At 54.7% G+C, this 25,149-nt stretch overlaps 1 protein-coding gene across 6 annotated transcripts in view; it reads left to right on the forward strand.

Moving 5' to 3' along the window:
- Positions 1-233: 233 nt before the first annotated feature.
- Positions 234-25,149, forward strand: part of RAPGEF1 (Rap guanine nucleotide exchange factor 1) — a 122,245-nt gene continuing 97,329 nt past the window's right edge. Inside the window, exon 1 of one of the 6 annotated variants that reach the window (XM_036218076.1) lies at positions 234-418. In XM_036218076.1, the coding sequence (XP_036073969.1) occupies positions 358-418 (61 nt within the window). In that variant the 5' untranslated portion in view covers positions 234-357. Of the gene's footprint in view, positions 419-4,236; positions 4,852-20,751; positions 22,813-25,149 lie in introns of those variants that run through there. The other 5 variants (XM_016133867.2, XM_036218081.1, XM_016133874.2 and 2 more) reach the window with 5 other exon arrangements.

The raw sequence follows: 25,149 nt of genomic DNA on the forward strand, positions 1-25,149 counted from the left end.
GGCCCAGGCCGGCTCCGGGCCGGCAGGGGGCGCTGGCCCGCGGCGGCGCGGGGCGCCCGGCAGGTGGCGCTCTGGCCGCGGCCGAGGCCCGGCGGGCGGGCGGCGGCAGCGCGTCTCGCGGGCCCGGGAAAGCAGCGGCGGCGGCGGCGGCGGCGGCAGCGGAGGAGGCGGAGCGGCGGGCGGCGGCGGCGGCGGCGGCGGCGGCTCCGGGCGGGCTGGGGCGGCGCTGGCCGAGCGCACAGGCCGCGGCCCGCGGAGCCCGCCATGCCGGCGCGGGTCTGAGGCGCAGCGAGGCAGGGCCGAGGCGAGCGGCGGCCGCGCCGGCCGGGGGCCCCGCAGCGACCCGGCGCGGGCCAGATGAGCGGCGGCCTCGGCCTCCGGCGCAGCCCGGAAATGTCCGGCAAGATCGAGAAAGCAGGTGAGGCGCGGCGGGCCGCCGCCCGGCCGGGATGCGCGGGCCCGGGGCGGCCGGGCCTGCTCGGGGCGCGCGGCTGCACCCCGCAGGCCCCCGGGCGGCCTCCGCGGGCGGCCGCGGACCTCGGCGCGGCCCCGGGGGGCGGGCGACAAGCCCCGGCCGCGGGTCCCGGTGGCCGCGCCGGGCGCTCGTCGCGGGGACGCGGGGCCGGGCCGGGCCGGGCAGTGTGCCGCCCCCAGCGAGCCCCTCGCTCGCATTTCGACCCGGGGTGCCCGCCGCGGCGGCTGCAGACGAAGCGGGCCGGCTGGCTCCGGGCATTGTCAGGGCTCCGGCGCGTCTTCCTATGCGGTCCCGAGCCCCGGAGGCCGGGCTGGCGGGGGGCCGCTTGGGTTCGGGGTGCATGACGAATCCTCACTGTGGACCTCATCTCTTTGTGTGTTCCTAGAAGTCTCGGGGAGCTGCCTCCAGGTTACCTGGGTCTTGCCTGTACTGGGGAGTCGTCTGCAAGGGTTCAGTTAGGCTGCGCGTAGGGGGCCCAGGGCTTAATTAGACAGCGGCACCTTGCAGGGCAAACCCCTGGGACCGAGGTGAAGACGGGGTGGTGGAGGGCAGTCCAGGGCTCCTGTGCTGAGAGCAGGGGCTGGTGTCCTAACAGCCCGAGTCACTTGGGGTCCCAGGTTAGCTCGGCAGCCGAGCTAAGGAAGGCGGGCTGGTAAGGGGCTGCAGAGGGGCAGGTTGCGTCCACTTGGAAGTGGGGTGTGTTTCCCGGGTTGAACCAGGATGCTTTTCGGTGAGGCACCCCGGGAGGGGACCCGGTGCAACATGCAGGCTGTGGTTTAAGCACAGGAAGGAAACTTGTAGCCTTTATTGAGGGTTTTCTGCCTATCTGGCTCTGTGCTGAGTCCCTTACATGTATGGTTTATTAGTGAATCCGTGCAGATTCTGCAAGACAGAATGCGGTCCTGGTGTTTCAGGCTCAGGGCCACCCAGCAAGCGCAGCAGGCCGACCAGAAGCCCGGGCGCCTTCCTCAGGGGCAGGGCTTCTTGGGTATTCATGTCGCTGATCTTCAGCCCCAGGGCCTTGACCAGTGACCATGAATTGCTTCCCTGCACATGTGCTGTTCCAGAAATATCTTGGGTTAATCTGTGAAGCATTTCTCAGGAATCCTTTGCATCACGTCTCAAAATGGTACAGTTGGGAAACTTGGATACTTTATTTTAAAAATAACAGTAACAGGGCACTCTTTGATTCTTAGGATGTTTGTTGTCCAAAACTTGAACGTCCGCGGACGAGTAATAGGAGAGAAATGAAAAGCAGCTGTCCCCTCAGGAGCCGCTCTTCCAGGCTCAGCTCTCCCAGGCCGCGTTGTCTTCATTTGCATTCACTGTTACTTGCAGATCAGAGGCCAAAGGCCAGTTCCTGTGCCTGGGTCATCCGAGGGCCTTCTCTGGGCCCCGCCCTCTGCCAGGGCCTGGAGACATGCAGAAAACACGCGGGCTGCCTTCGGAGCAGCCTGCCAGAGGGCGGGAGAGACCGACCTCGAGTAACACCTGGGCCGCCCGCCGGTGCCCTGTGTTGTGACGTAGTCAGGGCCTGTGGGCACACGCGAGGGCAGCTGAGGGAATGGGGACGGATCTGGCGGGGACAGTATTTGAGCCTGGCTCTGAAGGGGGGAAGGGTCCCCCAGGTGGAGATGGAGGTGGGGAGAGAGGGCACAGTGGAAGGGCTGGCCAGGGGCCCGGGAAATCTTCAGGAGGAAGGTGCCTCTGGCGAGAGGCAGCTAAGCTGGAAAGTCCTGCGGTCCAGGGTTGGCCCCTCGCGCGGTCCGGCTTTCTGGGATAAGGTGTGCGATGAGTGATTCGCAGCACAGCAAGACTTTCCAGAGGAAGGACTGTCAGGGAGGACCGGAACACCTTCCTGGTACTTTCCGCTTGTCATTCGTTATAAGTGGACTTCACTTTGCATTTCGGTGAGGTTTCCAGTCAGGTTTCTCTTGGTGTTTTCTAAATGGACCTGCTGGTAAGTCACCAGCAGGTGCCTCATGCAAAACAAAGTCCCTTGGGTGAAGCGGGACTCCTGTTAGCAAGCGAACAGTCGGTAAATTACAGGGCCTGACACCCAGCAAACAATCACTGTTACTCGGCTTTGCCGTTTTCTGTTGACTTGAAGCAACAGAAGTGTTGTTTACACGAGTTCATAATCTCTTCTCTCTGAGAATGGAGGGGCCAGCTCTCTCCTGTCTCAGGGTTTAAGGAATCCAAGGCTTTCTGAGCATCAAAGAAAACTCCTTCGCCATCGCTGAGGGCGCTGAGACCCTTGCCCATTCTCCCGTCCTGGTACTGCCTGCGCCTTTGGGGGAGGTCCCTTTAAGTCTGTCTGCTGCCCTTCAGTACCTTGAAGTCTTCAGCAGTGCTGGCCGTGGGTAGGACCGGTGGGTCACACACAGTGCCCTCCTGTGAGGGCTGCCATTTGGTAGGGACACAGACAGGCGAGCCTCAGATCGTGCTGTTCCCGGTCGTCTCTGCTCCACGCTGCGGGGGGACCAAGACAGTCTGGGCACCAGAAGACGGCAGGTGCTCAGCTTGCCAGCTGGGGCCGGTCCAGTTAGGCGTGGTGGAGGAGGGTTGAATTTGGAAGGCCAGGAAGAAGGTTGGGGTGCAGGGGGGCTTTTTCTTCACCCTTGGTGCCTTCGAGAGTTAGTGAGGGGGAAAAGAGTAGATGGAGCCAGGCGGGTGAGGGAGCTCCCTGGGGTGAGCTCGTGGGCAGAGCCGGCAGGGAGGGGCGGCTCTCCGAGGGAAGTAAGAGGGCCTTGTTCTGGCCGACCGACCCCAGCAGGAGATGTGTGCAGCTGCTCAGAGGCCACGTTGGGGACCAGTGGACGTGGTTCTGGTCGTGCACCGGTTCTGATGGGTCTCGGTTGGCCCGCGCTTGCTTCCAGCAGACACGGCAGGAGAGAGTCGATGCCCTGATGTTTCTGGAGCTTGGGCACCTCTCTCGCTCCGTGAGTGGAGATGACAGACAGACTGGTGGCTGTGGGCGGGGCTCAGCCCAGAGATGTGATGGGTTCAACCCACAAGTGTTCTTGAATAAAGAGGAAAGAATCGATGGCCAGGATTTAAAAATCCGAAAGTCACTCAGATCTCAAGTTTCCGGTTCTTTTGAAAAACTAAAGCTCCGGCGACTGCGGGCGCTCGTTCCTACGAGGCGGCCACGCGGGAGCCCCACTCCTGCTGCCGGCCGCGTCCGTCGCCCACTCCCGTCCCCCTCGCAGACTGCGGGCGTGTGAGTTCGCGTCCCCATTCTTTGGAGCAGCCACTCGTGTTCGTCCGCTTTTCTTCTGGACTTTGAAATCCTGGCCCGCGCCTTCACCGATTTATCCCTCGGTTGCCTCCGTCAGGCGCTGCACGGGGCCCTGGGGGCCGGTGGCGAACTCGCAGGGAGCGGGGCGCTGGGAGGGGAGGGGGCTCGCCTCAGGCCTGTGGCTGGGGGGCTCAGGGAGCTGCCTCTCTGAGGCACCCAGAGGGAAGGCGAGGTAGCCGGCACTGCAGTGGGGGCGGGGAGGGCGGTGGCTTCAGTTTGACTGGCTGTGCTCAGCAGGGTCCGGTCGCTCACTCGTTCAGTCATTCCTCCATGTATGCACGCACGGGTTCATTCCTCAGTTTATCCAGCACCTTCTTAGGGCCTTTAGTTCTGGTCCTTGGGATACAACAGAGACCCCTTGCCTGCCGAGCCTTACCTCCGGTTTGGGACAGACAGAATAGAAGGTATAAAGATGTAAATTACGCAGTTTTTAAATTCCCCCCCCCCCCCCCCCCCGGGTTCCCAGCGAATCCCAGTCTGTTTCGGAGTTTGGGCGTCACGGGCCCTCTGGCGAGTCAGCGGGCTCCCAGGGGAGCGGGCCCGCCCAGTGCACCCGCTGCCCTCCCGAGAGCAGTGTATACAGTGGCCCAGACTCCAGTGGTGTTTGTCAAGTGGTTGATGCTTTTATTATACATTAAAAAGGACTCACACTAACAGCATTTAGAGTAACTTTTGTTATGAATTTTCTTAGAATGATGAAAAGTCCGAGTATTGTCCCATGAGGCTGCACAGTTTTTTGGTCTAGGAAAGAGTCCTTGTGGCTCAGCAGTCACTGTATTTTGGTCAATTTTAAACTCCTCTCAAATTTTATACTTCCTTTTCTCCACCATTAGCAAACTTTGTGGTCGAAATGCATCCAGTCAACACATACAACATTTTTATGGCACCTGGTAGCCGTTCCGAGTCACTCACTCGCGCCGCACTTCCTGAGGCCCTCCTTGTTGGCAAACACCGTGTGACGCCTCTCAGTGGCCCAGAGCCCGCAGGAGCCTGGCCCTCCCGGGTCACAGTCCGGGGGTAACATCAGAATGGTCTGGAACATGTCTGCAGTTTCGTATGGTTTCAGAACGCACTGGTAGGTGACCTCATTTCACTTGAACTTCACAACAGGCTGGAGTGCTAGAGCGGGGCCAGCAATCCCCATTTTGCACCTGAGGACAACTGAGGCCCAGGGAATTCTGGTGACTCACCCAGGGTCACAGCCCTAGCGCAGTGAAGTGGGAAGCGGACCTTGTTCCTGCCTCTACGGAGCACGGCCCAGGGCCTCCCTTTCGCTAGAGACACAGTGGCTTTCTGTCTTCATTCTTGTTCGTGTTTCTCAGTTCCTTTTCTGATCTTACTAAAAAAAACCACCTCATTTAATTAAGGTAGGCCCAAAGGAGTCTTTGGGCTGCATGTGATACTAATAATACTAATAACATTAGCAATACTATAAGGAGGTAAGAAACAGCAAGAACACCAGCTAAATGTGTTTTTAAAAACCAGCCACAGCAACCCCAAACGTTTCCTGCTCTCCCGAGCAGCTGTTGGCAGCAGTGGTTTGAATGAGATTCCTCGTAGCCAGCAGACCCGATAGGCCTGCGAGGATGAGTCATGTATGAGCTTGCAGAAAACTCGTTTCCCAAACTCGCCCGGATTGGAGAATGCCTTGAGCACGGGGCCGCTCTTACCTCAGTCCAGCTGAATGTGTCCCCGTTGCCATAATCAGATGACGCACTGGAAAGAGCAGTGGCCCGGCCAGGCCTGGCAGGGCCGCCCGCCGCCCCGCCCGCGTGGCCTCCGCCCGGGCTGCCGGGACAGGTGTCCCGCTGCCGCTCCGCCCACCTGGCCCCAAAGGTGGTTTTATGATGAAAAACACAGAACCCACCCACACTTTGTGGATTGCTAGGGGATCTGTCATCTTGGTTTCTGGTCAGTCATTTTAGACCATTTGACTATTAATCTGAGACCCGGCGTTGTGACCTTGAGCAATTATTTCCCTTCTCCAGGTCCCCTGTGCTCCCTCAGTGCCGTGGCGAGGGGGACTCTGAGATTCACGCTTCCCCATTTTGCGTTGTTTTAAAGCAGCAGGTCCATTTTATACATCAGATGGCCGTGGGGGAACAGGTTGCAGGAGCCACTCGGGGCACAGTGAGCCTGTCCCGCTCAGCCGTGGCCCCCGAGGCTCCTCCTGGGTCCTCTGCGAACACCGTGTGAGAACCCACTTCCTGGACACGCTCAGCGTCCCCTCCCCAGCTGACTTCCTCCAGACCCTGTGCCCTCCCTTCCTCCAGCAGACAGTAAATTCCATGGGAAGACGCCAGATAAACACTCTGGGCAGAATACTGTTCAGCTCCTTCAGAAACCAAAGCCCCGGTTTCCTTTCTGCAAGTTAAAAATCAACAAATACAGCCTTAAATAAACCGTCAGCCCCAGCAGGGAGGGGCCTGTCCCGCACGCCACGGGGTTGCCGTCGCTGCACCTGGAACGGCAGGTGCTCGCTAAGTTCTTGCTAGGAGAACGAGGGAATGTTCTTGATGCCGTCATAGGGCGAGCTTAGGTGTCTGATTCCAGGTCTCAGCGCTGTCTCTGAGCGGAGCTGCTTCTGGGTCCCGAATGGCCAGTTAGGCTGTTTCTTGGAGAATTCACAGGACCAGTACTCTGATCGGAGTATGCAGTTGGTCGGGGCCGCTGTGTTACGTACTGATCTTCTGAAAACCGATGACGAGGCGGAGAGCTGGTTCCCAGAGCACCCCGGAGAGCGCTCTGGGAAGTGATGAGAGACCGGGTGCGCGTGGCCCCGACTTGGCGCGGCCCCCCGGGGAGACGGCGTGGTTCTGGGGGCGGCAGGAGCGGCGTCCTCCTCCTGGTCCCTGTGTCGGGCAGTTGCGACTTGGCCTTTCGTTTACAAACCGGGGCAGGTGCCAGCTCCGCTCAGCCGCCCGCCCGGCCGCTGCGGTTGGAGTCCCCGTCTGTACCTGTTACTGCTTCCCCTCGGCCTCTGAGCATTATTTAGGACTCGCTCCCGGCACCGTCAGCTCGTGGAATGACCATATGGTACCTGCTCTCTTTGAGGGGCTGGCAGTGGTAGGCTGTTGGGGCTCCCCTGGTTCCCCCTTCCTCCTTTGTCGAGGGGCTTAGGCAGAGTTTCTCTTGCCACTTCCTCCCCTGTGAGTGAAGACACAGTGGCTCTCCACTTCCCCGATGGATCCGAAATCCGCTACCTGGTGGTCACAGTTCCTCTTTCTCCCCACTTTTCTCTTCCAGTCTGTGGTTTGGAAGGTGGGTAAAGGTTCTCCGAACCCGAGTCCGGACCCGCAGTCTGGGCCGCGTCTTCCCGGGGCACCTCACTATTCCCTGACGGCGTGGACCCTCGTTCCCATCCGCGCCTTGAAGGTGACCCTTCTCCTCGCTTTTCACTCGCCTGCTGGCAGCACAGTCATTCGCCGCGGGTTGAGTTCTGTGAGCTGGAAGCGCTGCCCCGCGGTTAAAGCGCGGAAGACATGGCACTGCCGAGCGGAGTGCGGTGCTTCCCGAGGCTGAGGACAGAAGGCCGGGGTCAGGCACTTGCTTTATAGCTTTTCAAGCTTACTGCCTTGGCGGGGGCTTGACCGTCGGGGCTCCCAGCCACGCTGCTCAGAGCGGCAGCCCGCCCACGGTCTCCCTGGGCAGGTGTGCGATGCTTACAGTATTTGGGAGAAGGCAGGCGGGGACGCAGAGCGAAGAGAGGGCAGTGGAAGTCCAGTGGAACGTGATGGCTCTGAATAGCCCCTTAGCTGACTCAAAACGAGCAAACAAACAAAACAAACAACCTTTAGTTGGAAACAGTGGTTGTGCTTATTTGTGGTTATGGATAATCACATGTGCCTCTCTGCTTCTAGTGACTGGGCGTGACTAAATAGATGGGACGATTGTGCGTGGCTCATGGGACCGGCTCCTCTCACCCCCTCCTTTCAATTGTAAATACAAACAGTCGGGGCTGACTTCCATAACGCGCGTGCCTACCATGTCCTGGTACCAGGCTCTGTTCTGTGTGTTTTACCTGTGCGGCCTCGCGTGATCCTCACAACACGAGGGCCTCGTTCTCCAGGGGAGGGGACCAAGCCGCGGAGCTCCTTCTCTGTGGGATCCTGAGCTCCAGAACAGTAAGCGCCGTGCCTGTGGTCCTGTACCCCATGGGGGCCACATTAGGGCTAAAGCCCACGCGGCTACTTCTCATTTACCCATGTTTTCGTTGGCCGTAGCGACACTGTTCTCTTGGCTGTTTTGACTTAAAGAACGAGCTCCATGTTTTCAAGGGCCCCTCTGTTACTGGAGGCGGCTGCTTCACGAAAAGGGGACTTGATAATGCTGGAGGGGATGGGTGCGGGAGAAGCCTGGGGTCTTCCTGGCTATCTGGCTACAGCGCCCCAGGGGCCGAGGAGCCCTGCTTCCTGCTGAGTGACCTTGGGCATATTGCTCAATATTTCTGAGCCTCTGGAGCCTCTGTCCTTACGCGATGGGGTAGATAGATTCATCTCAGAGCCGTTTCTAGTGCAGATTCTTTGTGAGTCTCATCTGCAGTACAAAAGGGGCAGCTGGGATGTGTTGAGGTGGTTGTTGGTTTTTCCTGACACTGATGTTGCAGGGCACTTAACTGTTCATCGTCACGATAAAGCTTATATCATCCTTTATAGCTTTCAAAACACTTAGAGACATGAGGTGTTTTTGCTGTTTTTTGTTTGTATCGGAGTTACACAGCATTTTTCCCAAATGAGGATGACAGCTAATGGTCGTTGGGTACTTCCTGTGTGCCAGGCACTGTGCTAGGAACTTTGCCTTCAGATACGTGTATGATTCATTTAGTTCTGTTCTTACGTAGAGAGTGAAATGGCAGGCATTGTGCCCATTTGACAGTTGAAGGAAGGGAGGCGGCAGGAGGGGACGGCGGGTCACGGGTCGAGTGAGAGTTGGGGTGCTTGGGTTTCACTCAGCACTTCTCTTTCCCTCCTCGGTGAGTGTTCCGTTGGTCCCCATGAGATCCAGGGTCTCGTGCTAGTCTAGTACAGAGCTATGGGAGGCTGGCCTGGAGGCACCATCGTTGTCTCTGGTTGGAAGCTACTCTGGGATTCCCCCGGGGCTTTCCGGCCTCTCTGCAGAATTGTTACAGTGACCTCACATCTGCCTATAGATTTCGGAAGTAGCTTCTGGTTTCTCAGTTACAGAAGTGGCTGAAAAAGTGCATTTGCTGAAAATATTAGATGGGACTCTCTGCTTTGGATGTGAACAGTGGAAAGTGCCCTTTTAGTTAGAACAGCTCCACCCCCCCCACACACACCCCCCCGCCCACGTGGCCATCCACAGTCGCCGGCTGAGTGCTCGCTGGGTGCTGAGCAGCCTGCCAGGGCAGCGGAGGGCGCTGAGAAGATGAAAGGCGCGCGTGCCCTTAGGGAGCCGACAGCCTGGCCACCGCCTGTGCTGCGTGTAGGGGACTTGTGATCTAGGCTTTTCGTGCTTCTCTTGTTGCTCATCCATGCTGGAGACAGCACGAACCTGGGCCGGAGGTCAGGAGGCCGGCCTCGTGTCCCCTGGATCTGCACCGAAGGCCCCTGCGAGCCCTCAGTCTCCCCGTGTGTGGCTCAGTGCGGAGCAGTGCCCGTGAGCATGGGCTTGTGAGTCCTGCAGCTGCGGATCTGGGTCCCTCTGTCCGTGGGGCACTGTGGGATCTTGCAAGTCGCTTTGCCTGTCCGAGCCTCAGTTCCTTAGCCGTGAAATGAAGAAGTCACGATGGCGCTGACCTCCTGGCATTGAGGAAGGATTGAATGAGGTGATGCCTGCAGAGCACATAGCAGTCGTGACACATAAGTACTCAGCAAACATTAACTTATGTCTAAAATGATCATTTCTTTAAAAATGGCCGTATGGTAAGTGAAATCCAGAACTCAGCACTCACGGAAGGGGAGGTCTCTGGCTATTGAGGTTCAGTTGGCCCTTGAACTACATGGTTTGAACTCCTCAGATCCACTTATATGCAGACTTTTTTTTTGAATGATTTTTTTCTAATTAGTCATGCACCAATTAATGGCAGGGATGTGTTTTGCGAAATGTGTTGCTAGGTGATTTCCTCGTTGTGCGAACATCATAGAGTGTCCTCACACAAAGCTGTGTATGTAGACTACTACACACCTAGCTGCATGGCATGCCACGGTCGTATGCGCACTTTGTCGTTGACCAAAATGTCATGTCACGTGACTGTACTGTAAACGTATTTTCTGTTCCTTAGGATTTTCTTAACATTTTTTCCTCTAGCTTACTTTATTGTAAGAATACAGTATATGACACATGTAACATTCAAAATACGTGTTAATCGATGGTTTATATTATCAGTAATGTTTCTGGTCAACAGTAGTTAGGTTTTGAGGGAGTCAAAAATTTATACTCAGATTTTCAACTGTGTGTGGTGGGGAGGGGTCATGCGGTCAGTGCCCCTAACCCGTGTTGTTCCAGGGTCAGCTGTATTTTACTTCCTCTTAGGGCCTCTCTCTCTCCACCTCCCCCTCCCTCCCTCCTTCTCCCCTCCCCACTTCTACCTTTGAGAAAGTGAAATTCCAGGGAATGGATTGCAACTAAGTAATAAACCTCCAAAGAGATCATTTATAGGAAGAGAATGGCATTTTGTTTCAGCTGCATCTGTGGCCCCAACTCATATAGGTAGAGGGAGGACAGTCCTGATTTTATTATTTCTTAAGTCTGTCTAAAAGGAATGGGCCTCTTCTGGTGGGCGGTGGCTTCTCAGAGCAGAGCAGTGCTGATCACTGGCAAGTTAGTTTTCCTCCATCCCTAGAGAAGCCACCTCAGTTTCTCCTTGCCAGGTGCCTCTCAGGATTAATTAAACCATCTTTGTTAAGCACTGAAGGTGAAATGATCACAGTGTGGTGCTTTTGTTTTGTGATAGTCAAAGTACCATAAGCCATTCAAGGTCCTTGTGTACAAGTAATTTACAAATTGCGTTGAATGCCGCAGATGCTGTGACTTTAGACCCTTTTACTCCTTGATTAATTTTCGCAGTTAAGATAGATTCAGAAATCCCAATGTATTGTTCTGAGTCTTCCCTAACCTGTGCTCTTCTGGGCTTTTCTGATACGTGAAAGTAAAAGCGTGTGGTCTCCTTGCAAGTTTGTCAGTGCAGCTAGATCAAAACTCAGGGATGTTTGCAGAGGGACCAAAGCCCAGTCAGTCCTTTTCACTTTCTTTAATCGTTCAGTCCTGGAGCTGCAGAACCTCTCATTTAATTAGCATAACCACACTAACGTGTGTTTTTGCCTCAGCTTGTCCCGAGCACCTTACTAAGTCTCTGAGCTCATCAGAAAGCCGAAGGCACAGATCAAAAGCATGCTTTCCTGCACGATCCATCCTTGCTTGGTTTGTTTTGCTTTTCTGTTCTTGAGGAGCTGTGTCTGTTAATTACCCTAAATATATAAGGTTGCAGAATGCAGTTTTAGATTTGGCCGTGACAGCAATTGGACTGGGGGGCCCGACTACACTTGAGCCTCCGTGTGGCAGAGGGTCCAGCATTCCCTGGGCCAGCGTGGTGGGCAAGGGGTCCTGTGGACCGAAATCATGGGAAACATGTAGTTCATTGTCATCAAGAAGGCTCGGAGCTGGGGCACCTTTGGGCCACGGAGAGGGAACTGGCCTGAGTGTCTGGCATTGTCACAGACCCTCTGTGTCCTCTGGCACAGGCCACGGTCCCTCCCTGGACCTTGACCTCCTGAGCTTTGTAAAGATCTGAGTCCTGCTTAGGGTCCGATGGGAGCTCTGTGGACTCTGCCCCCGGGAGAGAGATTCGCTTGTGTGTGGGCATGGTTCTGCCAACTCTGGATTCCTGCTGCTGTGTGATAAATAATCATTTGCAGATACCCCAGATCTTGGAAAGCTCAAATGGAATCTTGAGTGTCCGAAATAATCAGGATTTAGTTTCTCCTGGGTTCAAGTGACAGTCAGTAATTATACATTCTTGGAGATAGAAGGATTTCGTGAGATGACGCTTGTAATCTGCTTAGTGTAAAGGCTACATGGGTAAAAGGAGAAACCTTTCCCCTACTGCATGAGAATCTAAAAAAATTTACATACGCTAACACATCCTTTTTTGGGTGTACAGTTCTCTGAGTTTTAACTCATCCCTGGATTTGTGTAATCACTACCACAGTCAGGACCGAGACCAGTTCCATCACCCCAGGGGAAGAACGTGCTCCCCTTATAGGCCGACCCTTTCTCCGCCCCTGGCTCCTGGCAACTATTGATCTGTTTTCCATTCCTAGAGTTTTGCCTTTTCTAAAATATCATACAGTATGTACCTTTTGGAAGTTGGCTTCTTTTACTCAGCATACTGTCTTTGAGATTCATGAAGTCATTTTATCAGTAGTTTATTCCTTTTGATAGCCGAGTGGTATTCTCTTGTATAGACATAATCATGTTTATCTGCGTACAATTTGACCTTGGTTAACTAGCTCTGCTTCTTGGAAATAGATAAGATGACATTTGACCAACAAAAATCAAACAACCCAATGTGAAAACGTGAGTGGACATCTCCAAAGAAGACATACAAGTGGCCAGTTAATACGTAAAAAGATGCTCAACAATACTAATCATGAGAGAAAGGAAAAAAAACAATGAGATGCCACCTCACACCCCTTAGGATGGTGACTTTCAAAAACCAAACAAACGAAAAACAAGATGAAAAGGGCCGGGCAGGATATGTAGAGATCGGAACCCTTGTGCCCCTCTGGCGGGGATGTACCATGGTGTCGCCGCTGTGCGGCGTGGTACGGCAGTTCCTCGGGAAATTAGGTAGAATCACCACACGATCCAGTGTTACCCAAAAGCAACGAAAGCAGAGACATTTGGAAGTTCAGGTTTACAGTTACTCCCAAGAGCGAAAAGGTAGCAGCGACCCAGGGACCCGTCGACGGACGATGGTAGACACAATGTCCATCCAGGCAGTGGGATGCGGTCCAGCCTGGCACGCGCGTCAGCGCGGATGAACCTGGAGTCAGCACCTAAGTGCAGTATGCCGGCCACACAATGTCAAACGCCGTGCAGCCCCACCAGCCATGAGATGCCTGAAAGCCATCAAAACCGTAGGGACAGAAAGCGAGTGGTGGTCTCCAGGGGCTGGGGGCAGGGAGAGTGGGGAGTTATAGTTTAACATGTAATCGATGCTTAAGTTCAGTTTTGCGAGTTGAAGAGAGGCCGTGGCCGGAGGGCGTGGCGCGTCGGGGACACCGCAGTGTGGACGCGCTCGCTGCCAGCGACCAGCTCTGTGTCACGTGCATTCTGCCACAATTCGTGAGAAAAGTACCGTGGATGGTATTTTTCAATATTTACATAATCATTATGTAACCTTAGTATCTTAATAGAAGTTGCACTAAGATACGGAACACAGGACAGTATCATGACCACTATTCCTGGGCAGCGCTGCTTGTGGTGGAGATCACCTCTGGTGTCACGAATCGCGTCTGGGCTGGGGGAGCTGCAGGCGAGCCGTGAATCCTGGTGGAGCGTCACACTCAGCACCTCCTTGAGCGAAGTGACTGGTAACTGAGCGCATCCCTTAGTGGGGCCTGTGCGATGATGAAGCGTTGGCTGCCGTGGGGCTGTAAGCCAGCGGGGGTCCCGTGCCCACGAAATGCGCCTCTCTTGGCCTTGGACCCGAGCTTCTCAGCTGTGCTGGGCTCCTTGCAGGACCTTCACCGAGGGGATTGTCCAGCACTGCCCCCTGGCAACCTTCGGTTCCGTCTTGTATCCGTCTAAATAGATCGGTGCCAGGAGTGGCGGATAGAAGTCCAGGGGCCCGAAGAGCCCCAGAGCCTGGTGGGTGCTGTGGCTGGGCACGTAGTGAATGCTTGGGGCACGTCAGCTGGTGACAAAGGTTCCCCGACTCCTCATGGCTTCCACGTGAGACTGCCTGGATACCATCGCCGGCACTTACTCCCCGAGTTGACAGCACAGATGGCGTTTACTCGAGCACCGTCTGGCAGAATGCCAGGCTCTTGGCCACGTTCATGAGACGGTATCATTGACTTGGGGGAGGGGAAGAGAGAGAGAGGCCGATCTCTGGAGAAGCAAGGTCAAGGCGTCCTCTGAAGATGGCCACGGCGGGGGCTCTGGTCCCGTGGGTATCATTAACACCTCTGTGTACGAATCTGGGAGGCTAGGCAGTCACTGTGTTTTTTTGATACCACGGCACCAACACATGTAAGACATTAATTGATTCAATAATATTTCTCAGGAAACAATGAAAAATAAAATATATTAACAGGATGGATTATAAAACAGTACACTCTGATTTCAAAAGTTAAACTGCAGAAGTATACGTCTCAGAATCGGGGGATACAATGTGAAACACTAATTCATTCTTTCAGCTGGTTTATTGATCACCTGCTGTCCACAGTTCAGGCAGTAGATGCTGGGGACACGGAGATAGATATGCCAAGGCTCCCGTCGTCATGGCTCTTACTGCGACTGGCCTGAGCTGTCCCCTCCGAGCAGGACCTGGCCCTTGAAGGGTCAGACTCCCGAGCCTGGCTTCTAAACACAGGTTTGAGCTCGCCTCACAGTCAGACGTGTGGACACTTTGAGGATCACTGTGCTCACGTGGACTGCGACAGATGGGGCGATGATCACACATCCCCGCCTACACCTGCTGTCGCGGCATCGTGATTAATCGCACCCTCCCCGTCACGCTCAAAAGTGCCCCGCTGTGGATAGGGAGACACCAAGGCAGGAGTCGTTCACGGCAGCTGAGCTCCAGTTGGCTAGGGTCTTGGTGTGCCGTGAGAGAACTAATTCAAAAATGTAGCCCGTTCTGGCGTAGGATCAAGCCGTAGAGTCCGCAGGAGGGTCAGCCGGTTTGGGTTCGGTCCCATTCCCCCTGTGCGCATCTGCCACTTCTGTTGTTCCAAGCACTCAACTCACGGAAGCATCAAAATCTGGGACAGTTTGGTTTAAACAACAGTAAACATATACATACAACCACCAGGTTTTTCGATGATCACGTGTTTTCCTTAGGGTGGAAATGAGAGTAACCAGATCTTAAGTTCATGTTCTGTGGACTGGGCGGGAAGGACATTAGGGTTTGTGTCAAGTCTTACAGAGAAAGTTGGAAAAATAATTACACAGGAACACTAGTCTGGGTTAAGTTGCACAGAGATTTTGTTTTCTCTGTTGCTATAGAAAGAAGTATGGATGGCGATTGAAATTTTTAAGTAGCTTCCTTTTTATTTAAGGGACATATTTGATGTGTAAAGAAAAACAGCCAGAAGGACCAGTAGGAAGCTTTGTGTTTATGACAGATTGGAGACTTGCAGCCTGTTGCGTTAGCAGGGATTGATGGCAGGGTCATCTGGGGCCAGGCGGTGCCGGTCGTGAGGACCCGCTGGGTATCCCAGGATGCTGCCCGTCTCCGGCTGGGCTCCAGCCCCCAGCTTCTGACTCAGGTCCAGAGTTGGACTGAGAATTGCCGTTTGTAACAGGTTCCTGGTGGTGCTGCTGCTGGCGGGCGAGTTAGGGGGCGCTCTTTGGGATTACTGTTTAAAGTTAAGTGTGGAGAGGAATGGAAAGAGGGCCAAGCTTTGCCCTAAAAAGTCACCCTTAGAGCAGGGAGAAGAGGAGAGTAATAGTAAAGGTGTAAAAACGCTGCTTTGTCGTGCCGCATGTGTTCAGCCCTCCCCGCGGCGCTGCAAGGAGGTGGCGGTGGCCTCGTGTCACCGCTGAGAAAGGTGGGGCCCAGAGGGTTTATTTGGCTCAAGCAGCTGGCCCAGGGGAGAGCTGCATGGGAGCTGCTCCCCGGTACCGAAACAGACGCTCGCAGAATGGATAAATGGCTGAGACACCCCAGATTGAAGAAGATGTGACTAACAAGCACATGTGAACGGGAGAATGGCCCTGCTGACACCTCCGCTCCCAGCGCATGCTTCGTCAGCAGCTTTGGAGGCAAAAAAACCCCGACGATCTAATTATCTCTGGCAAAGAGATGGCCGGAGGATTAGCAGTTAGAAAGAAACCTCTTTGACGAATCTCAAACCAAAGGTCTATTGTCCCTTGGGATATTACCTAATTAATTAGGTTGATGTATTAGTCATCGTGATTAGCAGGATGTCTTAAAACTAAGCATTGAGAGCTAGAAGACCAAACTCTAAAACTATGGTTAAAGTATCACCTTGAATAGTTTGAAAACGTTGTGGTGGTGGTTAACCGGCCTCGTCCAAGGTGTCTTCGTGCATGAGTGTCTGGTAGCTCGCGGACACATTGTCCCAGCCCTCCTTGTCTGCATCCTCTCTCTCTTCCGCACTCTCTTTTGGAACGTCCCAGGGCTGAGTCCTCCGATCTCTTCCTAGGCAGTCCAGTCCAGGGGTCCCCAATCCCTGGGCCGCGGACCGGTACTGGTCCATGGCCTATTAGGAACCGGGCCACACAGCAGGAGGAGCAGCCAGAGAAGCTCCATCTGTGTTTGCAGCCGCTCCCCGGCACCAGCACCCCCCCTCAGCTCTGCCTCAGACCAGCAGGCGTCAGATTCTCATAGGAGCACCGGTCCCTGGTGCCAGAAAGATTGGGGACCGCTGCTCTAGTCCTTTGTCTCTAAATGCTGTCTGAATACTGGTGACTCCCAAATGTACATTCCAGGCCTGAACTCTGCCCCTGACCCGAGGACTGCCCACGTACCGTCTCCAGGTGGGCATCGTCAGCGCTTGCACGTGACGCGATTCTTCTCCACCTTGCCCCTGCCTACCTCGCTCCTCCCGGGGAGCAGCACAGTAAATAATGCCTTTTCGACCTAGATGTTCAGGCTCGGAAATTTTGGAGTCACCCCGACTCCTCTCTCACAAGCCACGTGCGGTCCATCGGTAAGTCCTCGGGTGCATCCGGACTCCAGCGCCTTCAGCCATCCTCTTCTGACACTTACTCCAGACCACCGCCAGCCCCCCTGGACTGCCACGGTACCCTCCTAGCTGGCTTCTTGGTTTCCACTCTTACCGCAGAACCGTCCAGTCTTTATTCAGTTGCCAGTGTGTAAATCAGATCAAATCAGGCCTGCTCGGAAGTGTCCAGTGGCTCCCGTTACATTGTGAATAAAATCTGAAGTCCTCACCGTGGCCCGTGGCCCCCTGTACGCTGGCCCCCGGCCCACCTGTACCTCTGCCTCCTGCCGCTGTTTCTCAGCCACACGAGCCCTGGGGCTTTTCCTCCAGACGTGCTTGGGGTACCCCAGGCATGCCCCGCCAGCATGCACTTTAACCCACTCACTCAACGAAAAGCTCCAACTCTGTGCCAGGCATCTTTCTGGGCTCCAGCGAAAGAGCAGCTGTCGAGGAGCTCACCATCTAATGAGGAAGGAGATGCAAAAGCAAATCAACACTCCCAGGCCCACCTCGCTCGTCAGAGGCCATAATTAGGTGCTTAGGCTGGGCAGCTGTCTCTTGAGGTCAGGCCCTGCAAGGGGCAGGAGGCAGCAGACCCTGGAGGTGGGGCGGGCCGGCGGGAGCCTTTCCCCAATGAGGGCGTTGTATCTTCTGATGCCGTCATGGTCCAAGCAAAGCGGAGGCTGTGGGGCCCCTTGATGGTTACCGGTTGAGTCTGCTGGACGTCGACTGTTGGGGTCTGTTTGCTTAGCTGGAGAGGAGGGCGGAGAGGTGCGGGCTTGAGCATGGCATCGAGTCTTGGGCCAAAGTCAAGGCCCCTGCATGGGGAGTGTGAGACGAAGGTGGGAAGGGCAGCTCGGGGGCATCAGAAGGGTAAGAAGTGTCCCACACACACCCCTAGACATGCCCCCAAGTAGTCCAAATATCAAGAAATAAGTGACAGAGGAGAAAATTACTGTTTTTCTTCATTTAAAAAAACAGTTCTTGTCTCTCAATTCCAGGTGGAATTGATAAAAATAGAGGCATGAGCTTTATCCCTGTCATGTCCTGAAGATGAGATTTGGTTCTTGGCCCAGTCCTGACCTTAAAAACAACTTGGAGGCCGATTTAGCAGCGAGGGCTCTGCCTCGATGACCCTTTAGTGAACCAGCGTCATCCGCTGAGGTCCCCGAAAACCCAGCAGCTGGCTCGTGGGGTGCCCTGGAATTGGAGGCGGAGGGCAGACCCCTGTGACTCGCAGGTTGCGTTTGACCCCAAGGAAGGTGGGCGGGCCGACCGCACGGGCCGTGACTGCAGCGTTGCTCGGAGGCCTGGACAGAAGGCAGCCTCGTTTGGGGTGCCGTGTCCGCGTTCCCCGAGGGTGCGCACGTGGCTGTGACATGCCAACGCCCCTGCCGAAGGCAGGCTTCCGGCTGGCATGGGGAGCAGCAGCGCAAGTCAGCGGTCCGGGTTCCCCGGCCAGCTGAGAAGCCCCGGGGGCGTGTCCGGCCCTCTCTGGACCTGCTTTCTCCTTTCAGAACGAGAGGGTTGGGCTAGTTCTGCAGTTCTTAACCTTTGAAACTCTTTGAGACTTTGATCAAAAGTCATGAACTTGTCTCCCTGGAAAAACAAACACACGTGGTTTGGCCCATACCGTAGGAACCCCGGAGCCCACGAGATGAAGCCCTGCCCCGTCCGACTCCCCGCCACCGCCCCCCGTGCGTGGGCTTCCAGCCGTGCAGGGCCTTTGCACATGCTGCTGCCGCCCAGAATGTCCTTCACCCTTCTGCTTGGTCCACGCCTCATCCTTGGAGTCTCACCCTTCCTTGACCTCCCAGATGAGAGCAGGTCACCCCGCTGGGCGAGCTCCCTGCTGGGCGTGATCTCGGTAGGGATCACGGTGGTTCTTTGTGTGTGTCGTCTGACTCTCCCTAAGCCGTGACATTTCAAGACTGACCTGTGGAATGCGAGTGTGTCACGGAGAATCTCAGTCTGTGCTTCCTGTGACGTACGTGTGAGGTGTGCCTTTGCCTTCGATGACTTCCTCCAGGGCTGGGCAGAGAAGTCACTTCAAAGCACGGTCTTTCTGGTCCCAGAGGACCGGCTCCCAGACTCTCTGCCTCGGTGCTCGCCGGGCCTGCCCCCCAGGCTCGCCGCCCCCCTTTGTTTATGTTCTGGCCTGAGCTGCAACTCCCACTTGGAACATTCCCATAGTGCTTGGCGCTTCCTCGTATTGTTGTTTCTTTCTCTGGAGGGGAAGTGACCAGCATCGGACTTTCCTCCCAGCAGACAGATTCCACGCACAAAGCCTCGTGCCAGCTCCCGGGCACCCACCGGAGAGCCGGGCCCGTCTCCCTGCTGCTGGGAAGTGCATGTGCACTTCACGCCGTTGCTGGCCTTGCCCTTCCGAGCCCCGATGTCTGCCTTAGCCTCCCTGAGGAAGCGAGCTGGGCCTTGCAGGACCCCCTGGCTCAGGTCTCTTCTGAGTCCAGTAGTAGCTTGTGTGGAGGGGAGGGCTCTCTGTGAAATGTTTCAGACTTCAGAACTCTCTGGTTCATGTCACTTTCCGCAATGAAAATGCCATTACCATGGTACAAGTGTTTATAAGTTAAATTTTATATTATTTGCACTGAGGGAATGAGTTATTTACCAGAATGTTGTGACAGATCTTACTGTGATGTGTGTGTGTGTGTGTGCGCGCGCGTGCACGTGCATGGTGGGGTAGGGGGGATTCCTTAAAGGGTAAAGATGTTTCTTTGTCGTACCTAAAGCTGTATATAACAAAACAGCAACAACAGCAACAGTAGCCCTTGGCGCAGAGTGTATGCTGTGTGAGAGCACTTTTTAAGCATAGTTACTGCCCTGCGAAGTAGGCGGCATAATAGCACACATTTTACACATGTGAAAACACTCAGGACCAGGGGGAAGGGGCGGTTAAGTTCCCATCCCAGGTCACCCAGCTGGGAAGTGCCCGCAGAGCCACGCCGGGGCAGCCGTCCTCCAAAGCCAGCCCCTTCCCACTGCTCTGCCACCTCTGGTCATGAAGTGGGGAGCAGACTTCCCAGCCAAGGGGGAAAATTCTGGGGCTGGACCTGGCACTCTTGAGTATGTAGTCTCGACACCCCTCCCCCATCTGTAAAACAGGGGAGGGTCTTGTTCCGGGAGATGAGCTCACCAGTCGGTCACCTTAGGCCCGACCATCGACCATCGACCATCGTGAGTTAGGATAGGACTAACCTTGATGACGTGGTCAGATGCGGTCTGGTCCAAAGGCGTACAGACGTCCACAGCGTCCTCGAGCCGTTTGTGCCAGACGTGGGAATGCTACACGTTGGCAGTGCAGTGAGCGTCCCATTTCTGGTGGCATTTCGTTTTGGATTCGTCTCGTTGCTTAGAGTCCCGGATTGTCTCTCTAAGGTGCGGACTGGAGATGGGTTGCTTGCCCATTTTGGATTGTGAGCATGTCACCTTTGGGGGTGACTCTGACACTCCTTCCAGGCTAGGAATTCGTGAGCAGTTCTTCGGGTTAGGACATTCTGTTTCCCTTCCACTACCCCAGCCAGTTCGCGTTTGAGTCATTTTGGGAGGCCCTGATCACTTGAGAAGCAGCTGAACCTGTGACAGGATCCTCATCTCAAAACTATTCTCTCAAGGAAATTCCTAGTTCGTTTGGAAGGTTCATCAGTAAATTAGTCCTTCGGAACTTGGGATGCAGTTTCTCATAAAAACAGTTATCAGTGTGGCAGCCCTCAGCTGAGGAATAGCAGAACCAGACTTCAGCCCAGGCCCCCTCCCTCCCCCGTGATCTGCTGTCCTGTGTGCACACAAGTGTATGAGGAACTGACCCCAACATGGTTCCTGACTTCAGGGGTTTTACGGACTCACAGGGGAAGTGAAAAAGATGCAGATGAAACCCCCAGGCGGGGGACTCTGCGGGAGCCGCGGGGTGGGGACCAGGCGCTAAACGGTGCTGTGGCAGGCCCATGGCCCCGGCCCCTGCGTGAAGGAGGGTTTATTTATGAATTAGAAACTGGTTGACCCGTTCTAGGGGGCGGGGGGGCAGCCGGGGTGTGTGTGTGTGTGTGTGTGTGTGTGTGTGTACTCATTTGTTCATTTGTCTATTCCTTTATCTGCCCATTTGTTTAACAGAGAATTATTAAGCACCTACTGTGGCGGTATTCTGCCAGTGCTGGGTGGCGTTTGTGCAGAGCATTTGGTGATTTTGCCAAATGTTTGTAAGTTAACAATTTATTTAGGCCACTTAAAATGTAGGTCCCTAAGTAGAGCTGTTTTGATCTATTGTGCTTTTGCAAATATGTTGAACTTCGAGTCTTGAGGAGGAAATCAGGTCATAGGCCACACTGGTGTGGGAAACTTGCCTGAGGACAGTGGTCAGGGTATTTAGAGGGAAACTGGTCTCTTCCGAGTGTATGGAAAGGTGGGGTGATGGTTGGGGTTGCCGAGTTGCTATTGGCCGCATCACCAGCTTCATGTTGCCACGCCTTGGCCTGGGGGCCTGGCCGCCTTTAGGGGAAGAACTCAGCCCTCATGCATCTGCCTGCCACCTCTCCGGCCCAGTCGCCGGAGGGCTGAAGTGGACACGGGCCCTTGGCTTTCCCAAGCTGGGAGGCCAAGGCCGTGGCTTTGTAAACGTGATTTCTGCATCATAGGTCAGCAGATGTGGCCTTAAGCGCGTGCAAAGGTTTGGATTGGGCTCATTCCTTTCATGTTCTGGCAAGATTATTTCTCCCTCCCCCAGGACAGGCGGGACTGGTACCACGATGGCCTTGACTCCTGGGAGTTATGACAGCGCCCTGAACAGTCAGACCCCGAGTGGCATTCGGCGCCTCTTAAACTTGGTCTGTCTGGTTCTGTGGGTCTTTTGAGGGAATATTGTCTTTGAATTTTACTCGAGTTCTATAATTTGCTCCCATATTGTTCCATCCGACACCAGCAGCACAAAACTCCCTTTGATTGTATGCCTTTGGCTAAACCGACTGAAGCCAGAAATCTGCCTTCCGAGCTAATAGTTTCACGACCTAAGATTACAAACACACTGACGGTAGATCTTTACCAAGGGCTTCCTGGGTGGCGGGCAGCGTGCTAGGACTTCACAGACACTTATGTTTGTTTGATCCTCATTACAGCTGAGGAGGTGGGACTGGAATTAGGCCCGTTTGACAGATGAGGAAACTGAGGCTGCTGCGCTCAGGCGGAAGCACAGGGCAGAGCCGGGACCGGAACCAGGCGGCGGGGCCTCCGGGTGTTCTTCAGTCAAGAGCCTTTCTGACCTTAGACTCTGGGATTGAAATCGGGGACGTCTTTCCATTTACCTTGATGTTTACTTCCTTTTTACCAAAATATATGATTTCATGTCCTCCTTTTGTCCCAGAAAACCTATTGTTCAAAATATAGGTGGTGCGATACTTTGTCCAGAAAAGTTACTTCCAAAGCAGACATCCCTCCGCCACATTTGTCCCCTGCGGTCTCCTTGTCTGCGGACACCGAGGCGTAGCTTCCATTTTGATGTTTGCTCGTTTGGAAACACAGTACTAATGAAATCAGTTCGTTTTCTCTGATGGAAGTCTTTCTTGACGCACACCAGTCTGAGGGTGAGAACCTTAAGAAAAAGGTGTGACATTGGCGTCCGCGTGACAGTGTTTCTCGTGGCACACGCAGAATCGGTCCATTTTTACCTTCAGCTTTCCGGTCACCTGATTGCCCGCTCCTCCCCCAGAGAAAAGCAGGATTGAGAGTGTTTGGAGATACGGTTCATTCTCAGAGGCTGCTGCCCTGCCGATGAGTAATGGCGTCAAAGGAAGGGGCCGAGGAGAGACCTTCTTAATATAGACGGTTCCTGAGACCCACCCGCAGGGCGACACCAAGCCTTTTCTTTCGATTTCCTCCCTGGGAGTGGAGAGAGCTGGAAAGGCAGGAGGCAAAGACCTTTCCGAGTAGGATCTGAGTTCTCCTCATAAGGCTTTTCCAGGGCTCTCTGCTGGGTGATCGGGATGTTCGTGAGGTGACACCCCTTTCAGCTAGTGACGCGGCCCTTATTCACGGTTCATCAGAGACCCCTGGGCTCGGGAGGGCCCTGTGATCCTCAGGCTGTAGGATGGGCAACACTATTGAAAATCAGAAGCCCCCAAAACGAAGCCGTCTGTGCCCCTGGAAACAAGGTAAGAGGCCCTGGGCTTCCTCTCCTGGAGGAGGGAAGGAGGCTGGGAGGCTTTGGCTCAAAACCAGAGCTAAACTACTCGGGGAAACACCTTCCGGATTAGAAAAGGCTTGCCGTTCAACCTGGGTTTGAGAAAATCAGCAGAGTCCTAAGGAATCAAATGGTTCACATCTCAGTACAACGGCCTGGGTTGGCTGAGAATTTAGTTCTGCCTGAGATTTCATTCAGTGTGACGTGTCTCTTGGTTGAAAGTTTTTCATTTTGAAAAATATTCCAAATAAAAATGTTGATGTCCAGGAGTTTAGACCATGTTACTAATAGCTTTTAAATATATAGTTTCTTGTTTCTGTAGTTTAAAATGCCTTCTGTAAAAAACCTCACGTTCGTCCACCCTCGATGCCCAGGATGTAGGGCAGCAGCATCTCCCGCCTGCTCCGTGGCTCTCGAGGGCTGTGTTAGTGTCGGCCCGGAGGCGCAGGAGGCCGGCGGGACCGCAGCGCCGCTGGAAGGCCCCCCGGCGGCGTCCCGGGCGTGCGGACTTCAGCGCGCGCGGCCGCCTCTCTCCGCGTCACCGACGTAGGTGTGTCCGACTGTCAGAAACGGGGCCCTCCAACTTCGTCGAGGCCTGGCGCTTGTACCTCCCGTTGCCAAAAAAAAGTGGAGGTAGCACTTGACCTGTAGCAAGACAGGCAGTGTGGTTGCAGCTGCGTATGTGGGTGTGTGCCGATGTACGAACAATAAACTGGAAGAAAGTGCATGGGCGTGTTAATGGTAGTTGTCTTTTGTGGTCAGGGTATAGATGATTTTCTTTTTAAAGGGAAAAGTAGATGAGATGCTAATTCCCTGTCAAGTTTCAGCCCCTCCGACTTCTCACCAGTCATTCTTTGGTAAGCGACTTGGAGAAAGGCGGTCCTCGGTGGTCCTTGATCAGATCCTGGCTTGAGTGGAGCAGCAGTAAGACGTCGGGGGGCCGTTCAGGAGATTTGAACGTGACCCGGGTAGTAGATGATGGTGGATGATATTTGGGACGTTGGCGCGTTTTATCACGTGCGATAGTGGTGACGAGTCACGTGGGAGAATGTCCTTTCTGAGTGGTGCTGCCGAGGGTTTAGGAGTGAAGGGTTACACTGTAGCATTGTGTGCGCACGTGCGGGTAAGCACAGTAGGGTCCGTTTAACAAGTGTTAGAATTCAGGTCATAGATGAGGTTTGTTACGTATACCTATTTTTTAATGTATTTTTTTCGACTTTTTTGAAAAAAGTTAGAAACTAGTTGCTGTTTGGGACCTCACAGTGCAGCGTCCTTCTGAAGGGCGAGTCGTAGCAGACGCGGGTACGACGGGGGCGCAGCTGGTGTCTCTAGCCACCAAGACAATGCCGGCATCCACCTGGAAGCGCCCCTTTATCACAGGAACTTCACACACTTGCTTCCGGACCGTCTCTGGTTTTCCTTAGAAAAATGATAAGATTTAAAACTTAAAATTTTCATGGCAAGCAGCCGGATTAACAGACAACAGTAAAGAAAGCTTTCTGTTTTATTTTGTTGTTTTAGTTAGTCGTGGTCAGTAACTTACAGGAGACGAGTGGTCAGGCCACCGTTGGCCGCAGCGGTTTTAGGATCTGTGGTGGATTGGGGATAAAAGGGTGGCCGTCGCCCCCAGTTCCTGAGTCTTCACGGGTCCCGTCGACCGGGAGTGCGTCAGTCAGTGCAGGGCGATGTCTGTGTGTGTGAGACCCTGGGAGGGCGGCTTGCCTCCCCAGCCGCGGTGACAAGGTATGCAGTGGTCCTTCACAGCATACCTGTTTGTCTTTGTCGCTGACGGTGGTTTGTGTTTTGGAAATGCAGTTTTAGAGCAGTGTTTAGGACGGGACCCTGACCTGAGGGCATTTGCAGTCTGTGGGCCGTGCATCAGCATGGCCGATGGCTTCAAGGCACACAGCAGGTGTCAGCGTCCGCTCTGGGGGCAGGTGGACAGCTGACCGGGCTGGGCCTCCTGTGCACTTGCTCCGGGGGGTGGGGACAGTACAGGCTGCCCCGACCTCTGTCCAGCTGTTGATGCCCTTGATGGCAGAGCTGAACGACCGTGATTAGGAAGGGCAGGCCCCGAGTACATTCCGAAGGGACCTTCAAGGCAGCCGTTCCCCGCCTGTCCGTCATCCACACTTCTGTTTCTAGGTCGCGCACCTGGGAAGTTGAAACACTGAAGTGACAGAGTGCGAGTTTGAGAAGTGTCAGTCTCCCCACTTCTGCCCCCTGTGACCCTCAAGCGCGTGTTACACCCAGCAGACGGATGTCCCCTTGATGGTTTTAAACTGTGGGACTTGCCCCATCTCAGGGG

This window comes from Rousettus aegyptiacus, unplaced genomic scaffold (genome assembly GCF_014176215.1).
Source record: "Rousettus aegyptiacus isolate mRouAeg1 unplaced genomic scaffold, mRouAeg1.p scaffold_m13_p_3, whole genome shotgun sequence".
Taxonomy (NCBI): Eukaryota; Metazoa; Chordata; class Mammalia; order Chiroptera; family Pteropodidae; genus Rousettus; species Rousettus aegyptiacus.